This window comes from Hydra vulgaris, chromosome 06 (assembly GCF_038396675.1).
Source record: "Hydra vulgaris chromosome 06, alternate assembly HydraT2T_AEP".
Taxonomy (NCBI): Eukaryota; Metazoa; Cnidaria; class Hydrozoa; order Anthoathecata; family Hydridae; genus Hydra; species Hydra vulgaris.
In genome coordinates, this window is record NC_088925.1 from 2,981,679 (window position 1) to 3,000,638 (window position 18,960).

Here is an 18,960-nt window from a genome sequence, read left to right on the forward strand (position 1 = left end):
GATTTGTGCAAAAATCAGAAAAATAACAAGCATTTTTACTATATGTCAAAAAAGTTCACCCCCCAATTAAAAAATATTTGTAAATTTTTTTAATAAAATGTAGTTTTGCAACACATCTTCCACTACTTTATAGAAACCAATAAACATGTATAATTAAAATTTGTCTACTGTGTATTTGACAATAAGTATTTAATATTTAGTTTTTCTATGCTATGGCATAATGGCATTAAGTCTTGCATCACTTTCACAGCACGTTCTGCACATATATTTGAACGTTGTGTTGGTATTGGTGTTGGCTCAGTGGACCAAAACCTTTTCAATGATTTCAATGCTTTAGAATGCTCATTGCATGCTTCTAATAGATTAACAAAGTCTGCAGGATTGAATTAGTGACCCCCAAACCATATATCACCCCATGAACCATAGATGAAGTCACATGCTGCTTGAGCTGATTCTGATTCTTGGTATTCTGGAACTAAAATGTAAGCAAGTAGAATAAAAATGGCTCTCGAATTCCACCTTGCATTGATTATAGCAGGAAGTGATTTGAAATTAATTTTTGGAAAGTTACCTGTGCTTTTAAACTTTCTATAACATGCTATTAAGTGATTCAGGAAATCCATGTCATCTCTCCAGCGAGTTCGCTTCACTTTCGTCAAAGGATTTCCAATATTACTAAACAATAGCTTCAAGTTCTCGTAATCTTGCTGCAACCTTGTCACAAAAGGGTAATGGAGATATGGTGACATTGTCGATCCTTCAAAAAGATCATTAATGACATGTTTCAAAAGAGTCTCTAGAATATGGTGTTGGCATCCAATAAAAACAGGCTTTTCTAGTCCAATGGTTTTAAAATGTTTCTGTAACCGTGTAACTACACCATTTCTTAATCCTGTATTTGTAGATGTTGTGTCAGGTACAATCATTTTTATGGCTGGCCACAGCTCATACTCATCTAGCACATGCTTTATCCCATTATATATTGTTTCACTTTTTCCGTTCATCATTTCCAGAACAGCAAGCCTAACCTCTCTATTTTCATTTTTCAAAACAACTACTTGATGTTCCATTTTCTTTATTTGTTTTCCATCAAAGTGCAAAGACCACTTTTCATTTTTTAGGTTTTCCATATAATTTGCTTTCAACTTTTCTCCTTCTTTCATAACACCTTTGTAGATACCACTTTGCGTTGGAGTATGAATAGAAATACCACTTTCTGAAAGAGTTTTACAGACTTTATGTGCTTTTTTGGTACTAATCTTAGCAGAAATCACTAAATTTACTGGTGAATTTGTTTTTTGTTTTTTAGATGATGATGAAGGACCTTCAGCTTCAATATCACTGCTGGAACACTGCTCTTCACTTTCTGAAGGTTCTCCTTCACTAGCTGATTCAACAAAATCTTGTCCTTGACTGATGGACATTTGTTTCTTTATCAACACTAATTTTCTTGGATGAATACCTTCAGCATCTTTAATTGTGGTACAATATCCAGCTCTTCCATTTGTTGACTTTTGAAGACAATAAAATTCTTTATCTTCCTGACACAACCATTCACCTTTCTCATCGGTTATGTCAAACAATCGTGTAAAATTTTGAGTTCCGGGTTTTCGACTATCTTTGTCAAGTTTTTTCAATACATTTTTTAAATCGATCAATGATACGCTGTTCTGTTGGCATCTTATTCATTTCACTAATACTTTTAACAACAGCAGTACATTTTCTGGAAGTTTTAGCTTTTTCAAACCTTACTAAATTTGATTCCCAAACTTTCTTATTCTTGTTTGAAGCAACTCTATTTTTGGACATAATGTTCAAAACACAAGATAACAGTTTGACAAAGTTAAAGAAGACAATTCCGGTTATATACAAAAAACCAATTATAAAATGCTGAAGCACTTCCGCGCGGTCCAACAGGGTTCAAATCGAAAATTGCAGTTATTAAAAGTTTCAGTTATCTCGTAAAGAAATCTGTATAATTTATGATGTTTGTGATCACAGTCGTATATTGAGTAAGATTGGGTTCTCTATTATATTTCTAATTTATAACTCACTAAAAAGATAGGAAAAATTATTTTCAGCTTGAGGGGTGATCTTTTTTGACAATTTACATAAAAAAAATATATTTTATGTTTATAAATATAATTTCTCCACTCATGGTTACATGGGGAATAAAAAATTCTTAAATTTTTTTTTTAGTCATACCCCTAATATATATATATATATATATATATATATATATATATATATATATATATATATATATATATATATATATATATATATATATATATATATATTTATATATTTATATATCGCTGTATTTTATCAAATCTTTATAAAGGTACCGTAAAAGTTATTTTAAAAGATATTATTTAATTTTTTAGAAACAATATTAATAATATAAAATAATTATTTGATATAATTAAATACGATAAAAATTTTCAGATTTTACTTCCACTGTAAGTTCATTGTAATTTATTGATGATAAAACCCTTGTTTTATCATCAATAAATTTATACGTCCTCATTGACGACATTAGGCGTTGCGATATATAATAGACCATAAGGTTTATCAATTGTAGCTCAAGTTTTCAGATATGTGCATATTGAAACTAATGAACTTAATTTTAATTTAAAAACTTCAAGTTGATTTTTACAAGATAATTTTAACATTAAAACTAATTTAAATCAACACATTTAACTTTATAGTCAGTACACACATATAAATTTAACACAGTTAACTTTATAGACAGTACACACATATAAATTTAACACATTTACTTTATAGACAGAACACACATATAAATTTAACACATTAAACTTTATAGACAGTACACACATATAAATTTAACACATCTAACCAGAGGCGGACTGGGCCGGCGGGACACCGGGACATTTCCCGGTGGGCCGGTCGAACAACGTTTAAAATACTTCTTATAAATTTATTAAAATTGTTAAAATTTTTAGATTGCATTTTAAAAATAAAAAATCTTAAGAACGTTGTTGGCAGATCTTATTCTCATTTTTTTTCTTAATTCTAATATTTTATCAGGTTATTTTTACTAATAGTAATAGTAATAGTAATATATTTAAATAAGTCCTTGTAGATAAAATGACAAATAATTAAAAACCAAACAAACAAAACCAACAAGTTATACAAAAATTTATGGTTTGTGAAATATAAACTTTAAGTATAAAAAATAAAAAGCAATTGTTATTCATAGAGAGTAAGTTGATATCAAAATTGGGAAAATGGAAAAAAGATTGCTTTCATTTAATTAAATTTTATATCTATGACTAATAGTATCTAAAAAGCCAATATTTGTAGCTGCTAAAGCACGAATTAATTAATAAACGTGCAGCTCATCTTCAGTAAAAGATGTACTGTTTGCAGCTGGAGAAAAAAAATACTTGTCAATTCTATTCTTAAATGTGTTAATTGACGGAACCTTTTTGCATGCTGACGGCAAGTTATTCCAATCATTGACAATACGATTTGTAAAAAAATTGTGACGAGCATTTTCATATGTGAATTTACGCATTAGGACGTTGGATGATGATCTGCGAATTGGTGGATTATGCCAATTGATACTCTTAAAACCGTTTTCTAGCGACACCTTTCAGCGTAAGGTAATCCTATTAAATAATGAAGTACTTTTGTTGCTTTGTGCTGAATTTTTTCGATTTCTTTGATGTCACCTTTTAAGTAAGGACACCATACCGGAATAGCGAATTCCAGGTGCGGCCTAACATACGTAGTGTATAACTTACTCCAAACTTTCATATCTCTTGATCTAAATGTTTTTTTTAATAGGCCAAGTATCATATTCGCTTTACGTGTTGCAACCTGTATGTGTTGATTCCATTTTAGATCATTAGATATGAAGATACCCAGGTCTCTCTCAATATCCGTCGCCTCAAGAGTAAGTGATGTATTTCCATCATTCATTACATATTCATGATTACTATTTCCATAACCAAGGTGATAACTTTACATTTTGGAACATTTAACTCCATCAGCCATTCCTTTGACCATTCTGTGACAATGTTTAAATCATTTTGTAGGATCAGGCGATCAGCATCGTGAAACTCAGGTCTTATTTTTTGTAACAGTTTAGTATCGCCAGCATAGATTTTATGAACTGATTTTAACTTATCCATTAAGTCGTTTACATAAATGATAAATAATGTTGGACCAAGAACAGACCCTTGAGGAACTCCGCTTAGAACATCGGTCCAGTCGCTAGAGTGTTCACCTAAAACAGTTCGCTGTTTTCTACTAATCAAAAATGACTCAATCCATTTTGGAACATTTTATATATTATATATATATATTTTTTTTTTGTTTTATAATATATATAAATATAAATATATATATATATATATATATATATATATATATATATATATATATATATATATATATATATTTTGTTTTATAATGTTATATTTATATTTTTCTGTTTTTTTTTTTTTTTTTTTTTTTTTTTTTTTTCTTTATTACAATATTTATTACAATTTAAATAAATAAAACTTTGTTACAATAATAAAAGTTAACAAGTCAAGATATCGTTAAGAAAATAAATATTAAAAATAAATATAAATAACGCGGATTACTCAAAGAAGACCATCAAGTCTTGTCACAGAGAAACTGCTAATTGCTTGTGGATAAAAAAACAAACAAAAAAATAAATAAAAAAGAATATACATTAAATATATACATATACTAATATAGATAAGGGATTTTCAAAAAATTTTAATTTTAAAATTTAAAAGTAGATTAGTATATTATCAGTTGAAAAAATGAGTTTTTTAAGATTTTGTTTAAAAGAATCAAAATTACATTTTTGAGAAAAATCTTTCGAAGTATTTAGAACTATACTATTCCATAAAAATGGTCCGCAAAATGAAATTTTCCAAAATTAGTTTGAGAAAATGGTTGTCGAATTAAATTATCGTTCCTTAAAATATATTTATTTCTATCTCTTTGTAAATACAAGTTACGAAAAGAAAGGGGTGATAGGTGGGTCTTGCATTTATACATAAAACAAAGAATATTAAAAACATTTAACTCATATATACTGAGTGCTTTCATATCATATAAAAGAGGCTTAGCGTGAGCAAAACGATCCTTGAAATTTATAAGGCGTGTACATGTTTCTGTTGCCGATAGAGAGGTTTAAGTTCACTTTTATAAGTGCTACCCCAAGCAATGTTTGCATAATTAATATGGCAATGAATTAACGAATAATATCACTGAATTAAGGTGTGTTTATCTAGAAAGTTTCTTATCTTGTATAAAATGCCTATTGTCTTTGAAATTTTATTGCACAAGTTAGCAATGTGGCTTTTCCAATTAAGATTTTCATCGATATATACACCTAAAAATCTTGTCACTAGAACTCTTTTAATAAATATGTTATCGATAAAAAGAAAGGGTAAGTTGCTAGGCAGCTGGTGCTTTTTACCATAAGGATGAAATAGAATCCATTTAGTTTTATCAATATTTAATAATAGTTTGTTTAATCTAAACCATTCGGAAATTTTGGCTAGTTCAATGTTCATGTTGCTAAAAAGTGTAAAAATGTTTTTATAAGAAAGAAATAAGTTAGAATCAGCAAACATAATTGTCATTAGGTTAAAAGCTTTTGGTAAATCATTAATATAAATTAGAAATAAGAGGGGTCCTAACATGGATCCTTGAGGAACTCCACATGAAATATTTAACAAATTAGATGATACGTTATCATCTGCATAAACAAATTGTTTCCAATTATTTAGGTAACTTTTAAGCCAAATTAATATATTTCCAGTAATTCCGTACCACTCCAACTTTTTAAAAAGAATTTTGTGATCAATAGTATCAAAGGCTTTTGCCAAGTCAATAAAAACACCTAAAGTAAATTGAGAATTTTCAAATGAGTCAGATATATTTCTTGTAAATGGTAAAATGGCATGTTCAGTGGAATTGTTTTTCTGGAATCCATATTGATTGCTGTATAATAAATTGTTTAAAGTAAGATGGTTATAAATTTCATTGAAAAAATTCTTTCTAAAACTTTAGAGAATACAGAAAGTAATGAAATTGGACGATAGTTACTTATATTCTCAACGTCACCTTTTAATATCTATATGACTTTTGCTAATTTTAGAGCTTGTGGAAAAATTCCCTGTTTAATTGATAGCGAAAAAATCTTAAAGAGTATATCTTTTAAAACATCAAATGAACTTATAATAATGTTTCCGTTAATACCATCAGGGCCTACTGCTTTGTTAGATTTCAACATTTTAAATGCAATTTCAAACTCTTCAAAAGATAATTCAAAAGAGTTCAAGTAAGAGTTTAGAGGGAAACATAGATCAATCATTAAGCTTTTTGCTATAGGAATGTTTTTTGAAAGATTTGGTCCTACAGACACAAAATATTTATTAAACTCTTCCGTAATTTGTCTTTTATCATATAAAAATTCATTATTATGTTTTACCATGTTTGGCAAAGGGTGAGATGTACTTTTTTTGCTGCCAGAAATTTCTCTTATTATAAACCAAGTGCGCTTAAAATTTAATTTATATTTATCTAGTAAATTTAAATAATATTATTTTTTTTGTTTTTTTTTTGAGGCTTTCAAAAAGTTTAGCGTAATTTTTATATAAAATTTTATTTTCATTTGTTTTACATTTTAAGTAATTAATGTATAATTTTTGTTTAATTTTTGAAGACTTACGCAAACCCTTTATAATCCAAGGCGATTTAATACTTTTAGCTTTGAGATTTAAATTAACTTCAGGGAAATTTGTGTCGTAAATATCATAGGAAGTTTTAAAAAAGGAGTTATAAACTAAGTTTGTATTATCAGAGGCGTTAATAAAGTTCCAATCAATTAAAGATAATTGTTCTTTAAAAGATTCAAGGTTTTTATTTGTAAAAATTCGCTTTTTGAAAACTCGTTTTTCATTAGGAAGTAATTTATTATCTATATTTATAAAAAAGAAAACAGGAAAATGATCAGATATGTCATTTTTAATTATGCCTTTTTTTAAGGATACGTTAAAAACATCAGTGGTTAATATATTATCAATTAAAGAAACACTTGATTGAGTAATTCTTGTCGGTTTGCTAATCAAAGGAATCGCATCATTTTCGAGAATGCCATTATAAAACTTTTTAATGTTATTATTGACGTGGTATTGAAAACAATCTAAATTCAGATCACCCAATAAATAGATAAATTTATTTTTGCGGTTACTTTTTTTAATAACGTCATTACATAAAAACGAATTAAAATTATTAATTTCACCTGAAGGTGGGCGATAACAGCAACTTAGAATTTTATTTTTTAATTTATTGGTTAAAATTTCAATCGTTAAAACCTCTTTATCAGCATCAGTTATGCTCATGTCATGCCGGATAAAATATTGTAAGTTATTTTTAACATAAATAAGAACGCCTCCGCAACGCTTATTTGTTTTTCGTGCCAATGAAATTACATTAAAACACGGCAGTTCAAAATTGGTAAAAGAGTTTACGTCATCCCAACTGCACCATGTTTCTGTTAAGCAGATTATATTAAAAAGATTACTAGTTTCTTCAATAAAATTACTAAAGATTTCAAAATTTTTTTTTAAACTTCGAATATTAATGTGAATTGTGTTAATATTATTTTGATCAAGAAATCCTTTAATTTCATGGGTATAAAAGTAGTTGCATTTATTTTGCAAAACATCAGAATCAGTAAAATAATTAAGATCAGGATCAGATTCCTCGTCTAATAAGAAATCATTAGTTCGAAAAAAATCATAAAAACTAGACTTAAAATTTAAGGTTTTATTAGAATCCATTTAATTTTTGTTTTTTCATATTCGAAATGAGATCAAAGAATTTCTTTTATAAATCCCGTATGATTAATTTATTATATACAACTTTAGCGTACTTACTCTTCGCCCTTAAATCTTTTGCCTCATTCAGGAGTTTTTTCCGCAATTCCAGCGTATGTTCACTTTAATCTTCATTTATGTAAACCTTTTGAGTCCATAATTTCATCGTCGTATATTTTCTTAATATCGCGGCTTTGTCTTTGTAGTTAAAAAATCTTACTACTTAGGTAATTTTTAGCCAACTCGATGCGCCCTTTCAATTTCAATTTCAATATTTATATAGTATAAAAAATACCAAATAGTGGTATTGCAATCACATAAAGAGAAAATATGTTTTTTTCCATTTATTTCATTTTATTTTTTCACCTTGCACCTTCGTCCGGTGATATTTAAAATTAACTCTGAACAGGTTGTCTATTTAACTATTTTTTCCCAAATGTTTTACTATCCATCAATTAATTTAACCCAATAACGCAGGCTCGTAGAATTTATATATAGAAACAATTTAAACAAAATTGTTAACTTATACTGCATCCAACTGGAAGTGCTCATTTTATTTTAATTATATAATATTATTATTATTATTTTATAAACTATATATATGTAAGATGATTTATTGTTCTTTTCATACATTTTTGATAATCTTATTTTCTTAAAGCGTATACTATCAATGCAAACTTTAAGAATAAATTATCGATTAATTTTTGTTAAGGCGTTAATGGGTTAAATAAATACTTATTGTATTATATTGTTAAATTATTTTCGTTTATTATTTAGAAAAAATGGAAAAAAGAAAATTTAAAAGAGGCGCTCAAAAAGAGAGAGAAAAGCGACAAAAAATCATGCAAGAAGCTGCTAAAAATACTCTTAAATTAAGTGATATGTTTGCTTCAACTTCTTTGATCAATGCATTTGATATTGAAAATTTGAATAAGGATTTGGATTTAAGTTCATCAGTTTCGAGGAATGATGATACTATTATGTGTCCCATTGGCGCAGGTAAAGTTAAAACATCAATTCTCGAAGAAATAACTTCAGTTTCAACTTCCACCCAGGCCAATAATGAAATGATAACACCAACAAACAAAATGTTTAATTTTTTATCAGATAATTATTTCATAAGGCCAGGAAATAAAAATTATGAAGAGTTTTTTAAAAAACATCCATGCCAACCAACCATTGATGACATTACTAATTTACCTTTTAAACCAAATTTATTATTTTATAGAGAAGATAAAGTAAATAGGCGTTGGCTATCATATAGTTTGGAAAAAAATGCTCTATTTTGTACCATGTGTTTGGCTTACAGTGATATTACAAACGAGAGTTCGTTTGTAAATCGTGGAATGACGGACTGGAGGCACACTTTGCAACGTGTTAAAGAACATGAAAATAGTAAAACTCATGAAAGTTGTGTAAATTGTCATATGCTCAAATCTAAAGGCAAAGCTTTTCGCGCTCACCGATCTGAATCTGTTTCTTCACTTTCACTTGAAAATAATCAAGAAGACCCTGGTATTTTTTTAGAAACAATATTGCTACTCTCTAATTATGACGCTGTTTTAAAATTACATTTATCAAGAGTCATCAAAGAAAAGAAGAAAAATAATGAAACATCTGCGGGAACTAAAGGTAGAGGCAGTTTCATTTCATTAATTTCAAATCTACAATTAACCAGGTAATTTTGGCCTGTGGAAAATTAATTCAAGATAGCGTTTTGTTAGATATACAGGAAGCAGGTACTTTTTCTTTGCAAATTAACACCACACAGGACATAACACAAAAAGATCAGTGCTCAATTGTTGTCCGATATGTAAAGGGAAATATTTATGAACGTGTAATAGCTGTTTTAAATTGCAAATCGTCTACAGGGAAAGACATGTGCAGTTTAATTAGTACTTTTATTAAAAACAGTGGATTACATATTAAAAATTGTATCGGTAATTCGACAGACGGAGCAGCAAACATGCGTGGACAGTATAATGGCTTCACCAGTTGGTTAAGTAAAGAATCGCCTGGTCAAATTCACGATTGGTGTTATGCCCACGTATTGAATTTAGTTGTCACAGATGCTACTAGTTCGGTAATTGAAGGTACTTCTCTCTTTCAATTACTCAACTCGTGTGCCGTATTTCTTAGAGAATCTTATCAACGTATGGATGTTTGGGAAAACACCAGTTTAAAAATAAGGTATCAGAGACTTAACGTTATAGGTGAAACAAGATGGTCAGCAAAAGAAACAGCACTTAAAAATTTGGGCATTATGATAACAAAGAAACCTTTATATGTAGACTTATTGATAACTTTGAATTATTTTGTGTCTAATGAATCTTTCAATGCTCAAATTAGACACGCTGCATCAACACTAATGGAGTCTTTATTGAAATTTAAAGTTATACTTTACAGCGCATATTTATTTAAAATTTTTTCAATATATTGGACCGTTATCTAAATATTTACAAACCAGCAATTTAAATTATTTAACAGCTTATAACATGGTAACTTCCACATTAAATTCGTTAAAAAAATTTTCACGTGATTTTAGTAATGTAAAAGAAAAGTCAAATTCATTTGCTAAACGTACGAATACACTACTTGAAGAGGAAAATTGTGAAATAATTGTCGAAGAAGATATACCAGAAGAGAGATTTAGACGACGAAAGTGGATGCCCGATGAAATAACCGAATATCATGAATTTCAAAACCCAATCGAAAAATATAAAATAACCACGTTTAACGTAATTATGGATACCACAATAAATACTATAGAAAACCGTTTTAAAAATCATGGAAAATTATATGCAGACATGTCAATATTAGACCCTGGATGAATTAACTGATTTAATGACAAAATGGGACTACTTTAAAATATCTATGCAAGATATATATAACGCCGATGAATTAACTGATTCAGATTCAGAAATAATAAGTGAAGTATGCCTCAAAAACAAAAAGAGTTGCAAAAATTGTATTTATTGCTGTTTTAATTTCTTGGCTAAATATAGTTTATATAGCAAAGTATACAGCAATGTTTATTTTGCAAATTTATTTTAACATTCGACGCAAGTAGCTTGTGAACTTAAGTCAGTAACAAAATTTTAAAAACGACAATTTTTGCAAACGTAATTATTACAATACCAATTCTCAATTTGTTTTTTTAAAACACCTCAGTACTTTTTGCGGACATGGTCTTGTTATCTAAGGTATTCTAGTGCGAGATAACGTACAGCGTGTATCATTATGTATGGAACCTTTAGGAGGTAGAACCAGCTTTTAGCTACAATTAAGTTGATACATAATATTTTTTTATGAAGTGAAAAGATTCTCAATAAATTCTGGGTTTAGACAATTGATAGATTTAAAAGTTTCCATCATAAAAAAAACTCAAGTTTGGTTCCTTGGACTGTTTTCAAAATTTAATATTTCATCCAGAGACATATCATACCTTTTATAGAATATACTTAGCTTTTTTATGAATTCTATTTGTCATCTTTCTTTGAACAAAACATCCAAATTAGAGAGCAATAAGAAAAGTTAGAGAAAATAAAAGCATTAAACAACAAAATAATTCGGGATAAAAAATTTCTTATGGGTGAAAGAGTAAAAAAATTACCATTAGCTTTACTGCATAACTGTTTAATGTGTTTCCCAAACTTTAGATCTTTATCAATTGTTATAACAAGTAGTTTTACCTTATTGGACACAAAAACGATTATATTATCTATTTTTAGTGATCAATTTTTGTGTGTTTTTAAAGCCAATTAATAGAAATTAGAATTTATCTTATTAACCATAGAGTTAAACTGAAACCAATTAATGGTATTGGTTGCTTCTTTTTGCAAACAAAAAACAATCTTTTTAAAGCTATAATCACAAGCACAAAGAGTGTCCGCAAAATCATAAAGATATTGAACAAAATGGGTCCAAGGTTTAACCCTTGAGACATTCCAGATAATACATCCAACCAGTTTGAGGCAGAAGACCCTATTCTTACCCTTTATTTACAACCACAAATATAGAATAGCAAGAGATTCAAACTTTCTTTAGAAAAACCATAGGTTTCTAATTTAGCAATTAGTTAGTCATGCGGGATATAGTCGTACGCTTTTGAGAGATACATTAATTTTGATTTAAAAACACCTCCATTATTGATACATTCATACCACTTATTAAGTAATCAAAAAAGTACATGCTGAGTACTATAACCTCTTCGGAAACCACACAAAAGTTTATCGAGTCTAGCCTCAATAAATTGCAAGATTTGTTCATATAAAATAGTTTCATAAACTTTAGAGAAGCTAGTAGAATACTAATTGGACGGTAGTTCGACTCATCTGTTAAGACATTTTTCTTAAAACGCGGTATAACATCAGCCATGTTTAGAAATGACAGGAATTTACCTTCATGAATACTATTATTTATGTAATCTGTAAGACTGTCCTTAAATTGAACAAAGATTTTAACATAAAAGTTGAATACCACAAGTCTTTTTCTTATTGCTCATAAACCCTTTAATTTTTATAATATCAGGTATAGTTTTACAATTTTGTTTCTGATATTTTCCATCAGCTGGGTCTATAGAGGAAAAAAATAAAAAGGAATGTATAAGGTCTGTGCTACCAGATAACATTGCCTAGTTTTTCATGAAATTTTTTTATATTTTTACGTTTTTCCGCTTCTTTTTTTCAATAACGGAACAAGCATCTTGTTTTTCGTGCAAGATTTTTATAATTTAAAAAATCAGAATGCATTTTTTTTCTAACCAAGATTAGTTGGTTTTTAATATTTTTAAACTTGTAAATTAATTGAAAATTTATTTCATTTTTATTAGAAACTGTTGATTCAGCTGGCTTGGAAATATTATAATTTAAATATTGGAAATATTATAATTTAATATATAAACTTTTTATAATTTAAATATTGAATGTTTATCTGAAGACAAACTTTAACTAACTCGTTACTTAAACGGTCTTTACTTTTAGCATCAATTGTATTATTAGCATTTTTTTTTTGAAGGAAGACATTAATAGTTTCTTCTTTACTTGGATTGATTGAGCTTGATTTAATAAGTCATTAAAACTAATATCACCTAAAAAGTTTAACTTATGAATCGATTTTAAATCGACAAGATTGATTTCAGATTCTTATGTTTTGATTTTTTTATGGTTTACAATACAAAGATCAGACGCAGGTTTTTAGCAATAAGAACTTTATAAAACTTGTTTCCGTTTTTAAAAGAGCAAATCAAAATACTTTTAGATACGAGAATATTAAGAAAGTCACTTACTTGTAATTTATCTTGTCGGGTTTTCGAAATGTTTCATTACGTCGTAAATAATTTCTATATTTTTTTCTTATATAATACTTATAGCTTTCGTAGAAATTTTTCAAAAAAAAAATTCTTAAGATTGCTAGTGGTTCTATTCTTGAAAAAAACGTTCAAAATCACTAAAGAATCTATTAAACACCGTTTGATTGTCAATATCATTAAATATTTGTTTATTTTCTTTAAAAAATATTTCCTCAGTAAATTTGGCTGCCATCTTGTGTATAATTTTTGCGAACTCCTTTACTTCTGGAGTACTCTCTGAGTTGAAATTAATGATGCTCAGAAGTTTCTACAAATAAAAGGGCTTCCGTTAGATAAATGTGCCCTAAAAATGGAACTCTAGCGATCTAGATCTAGCGATGTTCTTATTCAAAGAATGGCAATTATACAAAACCACTGTAGAAAAAAGAATTCGCTGACGAAAAGAAAATGCTGGGCAAACCAGAGATGCTGGTTTACGTCTCGTTGATGAAGTTAGACCAAAACAGTACAAAGCTGTGGATAGGCTGCGAGCAGAAATTGTGAACCGCTTCTCTTAAGTTGCAAGAATTTTAAAAAACATTTTTTTCTTCTTAAAAACTGCAGTATGGCCAAGTGGGGAAAATAATGAGTTCATCATACACCAAAATTGAGCATATGTGAACTTTTAGCAGCGCTCTAACCAACTGAGCTATCCCGACTCTATATTTAATTCAGGATTATTAATTAAAATATCAACGCTTTCAATTAAATTATCTACGCTTTCAATTAAATTATCAAAGTTTTCAATTAAATTATCAGCTTTCAATTAAATACTTTAAAGTTTAAAAGTTGGTTAAGTTTATTAAATTATTAAAGGTAATTAAATTATTTTATTTATTTTTTCTAATAAAATTATTCAAAATTAAAAATGGCTAAGGAAACTAATTGTCAAACCTTAAATTTGAATTTAAAATTAAAAATTCAATTCTTTTAAACAGCAATTCGGATCCTGATATCAATTTTTATAATGATGATGAACTAGTTAATAATATTAGCTCATCATACTCAAAAAACTTTGCTGAAGGAATGGATGTTAACTCATTTTCAATTCTCCATATTAATATTAATATTTGGAGTTTACAAAGAAAAATTTGAACCCTTAAAACAGTCTTGATATCAAAATTAATTTTCAAATTATTTGTCTCAGTAAAACATGGTGTCAAGATAAAAATGTTGAGAGTGATTCATACTTTCAGATATCCAATTAAAATATAGTCCACCAAACTAAGGCCTTTAATTAAAAGTCTAGTTTAAGTACAATCACTAATGATAATGAGTCCTTATGTGTGGAAATTATTAATAAAACCTCAAAAAACATTATCGTGCAAGGGTTATACAGATCGCTTTCAGGAAAAGCGAATCATGCGTTTGAAGATTACATTAAAAATATTATTAAAAAAAACTGAGTTGAAATAAAAGCTATCCCAACAAATACTATCCCAACAAGTTTTAAAATTCATAATAATAAAATTGTAAATAAATCATTAGTTGCGGAAGCACTTAATAACTTTTTTGCTAATGTAGGATCACACTCAACATTAAAAATGGGATCATCTCAGAAGAACTTTCATACCTTGGTACTTAGGACTATCTCAAAAGAACTTTCATTCATACCTTACACCTTAAAAATTGCAAAGATTCCACCAATTTTTAAAACAGGTGATCCTTCTGATGTTTCAAATTACAGACCAATCTCAATTCTCACTTGTTTTTTCAAGATTTTAAGGCGTATTTTGTATAAAAGACTTTTTTTTTTAAATACCAATAATGCTCTTTACAATAAACAATTTGGGTACATATCTGGTCATTTAATCAATTATGCAATCATTAATCTAGCACATGAAATATTTCAAGCCTTTGATAAAAAAAAATTTAACTTGGGCGTTTTTTTTTATCCAAGTAAAGCTTTTGATACGGTCATGATATTCTTTCATATAAACTTAAAAATTATGGTATTAAAAATTCTAGCTTAGTAAAGTTTAGAAATTATTTAACAAACAGGAAACAGGACATCTCATTTAATGATGGGGCGTCCCACAAGTATCAATTCTAGGGCTCCCTTATTTCTCATTTATATAAATGACTTGAGTAAATTTTCAAATATCGTATACTCAATTCTATTTGCAGACAATATTAACTTATTTTATTCAAATAAAGAAATTAATATTTTATTTAAAATAGTTTACAAAGAGCTTGCAAAACTAAATGAATGGTTTATTGCGAAAAAATTATCTGTAAATATATATGTAAATATATATATATGTAAATTATGTTAGTGTATTTTACAAATAGAGTGCTCAATGTTCTTAAACAGAGCAATAATAAATTAGTAAAAATATATATATATATATATATATATATATATATATATATATATATATATATATATATATATATATATATACTCTCTTCGATCGTCTTCATAAAAAGAACTCATTCCTTTAAAACTTTCTAGTCTCTTTATATATATAATAACACTTGTATCATAAGAGAGAGTTTATTGTTGTTTTAGGTATTGTTTTAGATGAAAATGTGATGTGGAGGGAGCACATAAATATAATACAAAACAAAATTTCAAAAAATATTGGGCTACTATACAGGAAAGAAAACTAAAGTAGGATTTGATGCCTATGGTATTTTTTCATTTAATCTCAATATTCCACCTTAGCTCATCTGCCAAACAACATTTATAATTATAAACAATAGTTTAAATATTTCTTTAATGCCTCTCAAAGGAGATATTTATAATAAAAGTTGTAGTATTGCTTCATCAACTAGTTCGATTGAAACTTCCAAAATCTGCTTCAACGGAACATTGTTTTACATATTATTTAAAAAAATATAATTGATTTGAAATTGATTGTGATAAAACGTATTTGACTCTAATGCGTTTAATAATACTGAACTTCCAACTTTGACTAAATGTTTCAACGCAACAATCAACAAGGGTGAAAGTAAAGGTAAACTATTTTTTCAGAACTGGAACGGATCACTATTTCTTAGAGATTAATGGTTGTTGAAGATTTAACTTTAACGCATGAGATAATGATGAGTCTCTCATCGAAGGTACTTCAATAGTGGATTTATATTAAATATGGGTTCTATCATCGCCTGAAAACAGAGAGTTAACATTATCTTCATCTTTTAATTCACATCTTTTTGGTTTTGAAGTTGGACTGCAGCTACCAAGTTCTTGTTGTTTCAACTTAACTTGCTTATCCAAATCTGTAATAGCACTTGCAGCAATTGCTGGTTCCTTGTAAACCATCTTAAACTTTGGGTCCAGAAGTGAAGATAAACAGAGAAAAGGACGATCAAGTCATGACCATGAGTTTCACTGTAAGTGTGACTGTCGATAATACTTTCTCTAGTGCTAACACGAGACAAGAGGCCATGTGTAGTACTACACATCATGTAACATACTCACACCCTAAGATTTCCTCTGTAGCCTTCTCAAATGGTTTAAGAAACTGAATAATTTCTTTAAGATGTTGGATTTCAGAACTTTGTTGCATGGGGCGAGTATTATTTATATATTTTGAAAAAAGAATATGAGTTCCTTCTTTTTGCTTTGTGTGCAGTAAATCAGCAAAAATATTACTGCGTTTGCAAAGAAAATTTTTTTTCACAGCATTAAATAAAGTTTGTAGTATAGTATTTTCTTTATCATCCAATAAGCTTTTAGATCACTAGATTTAACACGTAGGCAAAACAACGTACAAAACAATAAAAAAAATAAAATGTTTATACAACAACGGTGTAATTTTTTAGCATATAAATAAACATTATACCTCAACCACTTTGTTGTTAATGGAAATCCACAATCTGCTATGTAAAAAAGCCTGTTTACTAGTGCTTGCTCCTGTTGCTTTGTAAACACTGTTTTTCTTCTTACAGAGCTTGATTGTCGACATGTTTTGGTGCAAGCTCTTTCATGGTTTACTGTCTCATAAATCTATTCAAAGCTCTAGATGGTTTAGGTAATGTGACAATATCCTCTCTTGGTAAAACTCTAGTAATTGGTGATAAAGATGAAGATTCTACCAATAAACAAGTTAATCCTTTCTGCTTTCAATTGTTGCTAATCCTTTCTCATATTATCAAGGTCAACTACCTCTACAGTTTCTGGAGTTACGGTCACTTTCTAAAATAATGAAAAACAAATATTTGTAAACAAATTTCTTGATTAAATAGTAGGTACCTATTAGTGATCTTGACAGATAACTTTTTTTCGAAAGGATATTGACAATCAAGAATTAATTTGTATATAAAAAACCGAATATAAAAAGGCGGTTAAAATTGTCTACGTACTTTTCACATAATACTTTTTAAGTTCAGACTTTCGCAAGTGACACTTACAAATAAAGCTTTTACAAAAGTAGCGATCTCAAAAGTAGCACTTGAGAAATCTTTTTTGATGAAATTTTATCTTTACGTACTGAATAAAACTTTAAAAAACATGCTGTGATAAATATATTTATGTTTTGTTAAACAAATTAGTTTAATTAAGGAAATAGTTTAATGTTTATTATTTATTGATATTTTTTCGTATTTGGTTAAAAATATCAGTTAAGGAATTGTTCCACCGAGTTCCAAAATAATATGAATTTTTTCCGGTTAATTAACATATCTTCTTTTTTAATATAAAGAAATTGCTGTGATCTTCTGCCTAAATGTATATTGTTAAAGAAATGCAAAAGTTTTAATATTTGTATTTCTTTAAAATGAAAGCATAAAACCCTCCTTTTTCCGCCATTACAGTATTTTTTACCGCCAAACAGTATTTTTTATATCAAAACAAAAAAGACGTGAAACTTGAATAACTTTTTTTATTGCAACAAATATAGTTTTAAAAAAGGTACTTTTGTCATTGCATTCTGTTTAGAAGTTTTTTTAAAAGTTTATAGTCCATTTTGATGAATGACAACATGTTTGCTTTAGTCGACAACATCATTATTTCCTATAAGGGTCATCCATAAATGACGTCATTCAGAATTTAAATACTAACTAGAAGTAGAGGTTCATTGGCTCCGCAGAGATATTCTTTGAACATAAAGCCCCATACTTCTCTAAAAATCTCTGCGCACGAGAGCCAACATTCTCTTACTTCTAGCCATTAGTTAAACTTAGCGTGACGTCCTTTATGGATGACCCCTAATAAAATATAAAAGTAACATTATTTACTTAAAATTAATAATATAATTGTTAAAGCAATAATAACATAAAATGTTAAATAGTGTAAAGTAAAAAATATATTAAGTAATAAAAAAAATGATTGGTATATTGAAGTTTTTATTATATTGACAATTCGTAAAAACAAAAAACAATAACAAGATTAGATCTTATCCCAGTTATACGTGATTGAGAAGCGGATAAGTTACGATTATGGAAGGATTTCCTTAAAGAGATAAAAAAACTTTAAAAATTAGCAAAGAAACATAATTAAAGTAGAGGTTGCTTTAGTAATATTTATTTTAAAAAAGTGTAGAAAAAAAAATAAAACAATGTGGCCAAAAATTATGATACATCTTTACAAAAAGAATATAAATGGCTTCAAAGAAATCTTATAACCAATAATAACAGCAATTTTGATTTTGGCAAGCCCCATAAAAAATGAATATGAGTGTAGAGCAATTAAATAAACTCTGATCTTAGCGATAAACAAAATTAAATGATCAGAAGTTCAGCTCTTGTACATATTGCATATATTAATCCCACAATGCACGATATTTT

The 18,960-nt window shown here is 28.0% G+C and overlaps 1 protein-coding gene and 1 long non-coding RNA gene across 2 annotated transcripts; one reads left to right on the forward strand and one right to left on the reverse strand.

Annotated features, from left to right (window-relative positions):
- Positions 1-8,659: 8,659 nt before the first annotated feature.
- LOC136081122 (uncharacterized) lies at positions 8,660-10,329 on the forward strand. Its single transcript, XM_065798409.1, has 2 exons — positions 8,660-9,509; positions 9,587-10,329. The coding sequence occupies exons 1-2, from the start codon at positions 8,660-8,662 to the stop codon at positions 10,327-10,329; spliced, it is 1,593 nt and encodes a 530-aa protein (XP_065654481.1).
- A 5,518-nt stretch (positions 10,330-15,847) lies between these two features.
- LOC136080920 (uncharacterized) lies at positions 15,848-17,677 on the reverse strand. The gene is made up of 2 exons (XR_010638726.1): positions 17,539-17,677; positions 15,848-17,371 (listed from the first exon to the last, which is right to left on the reverse strand). It is a non-coding gene; the product is annotated as an uncharacterized LOC136080920 (long non-coding RNA).
- Positions 17,678-18,960: the final 1,283 nt, after the last annotated feature.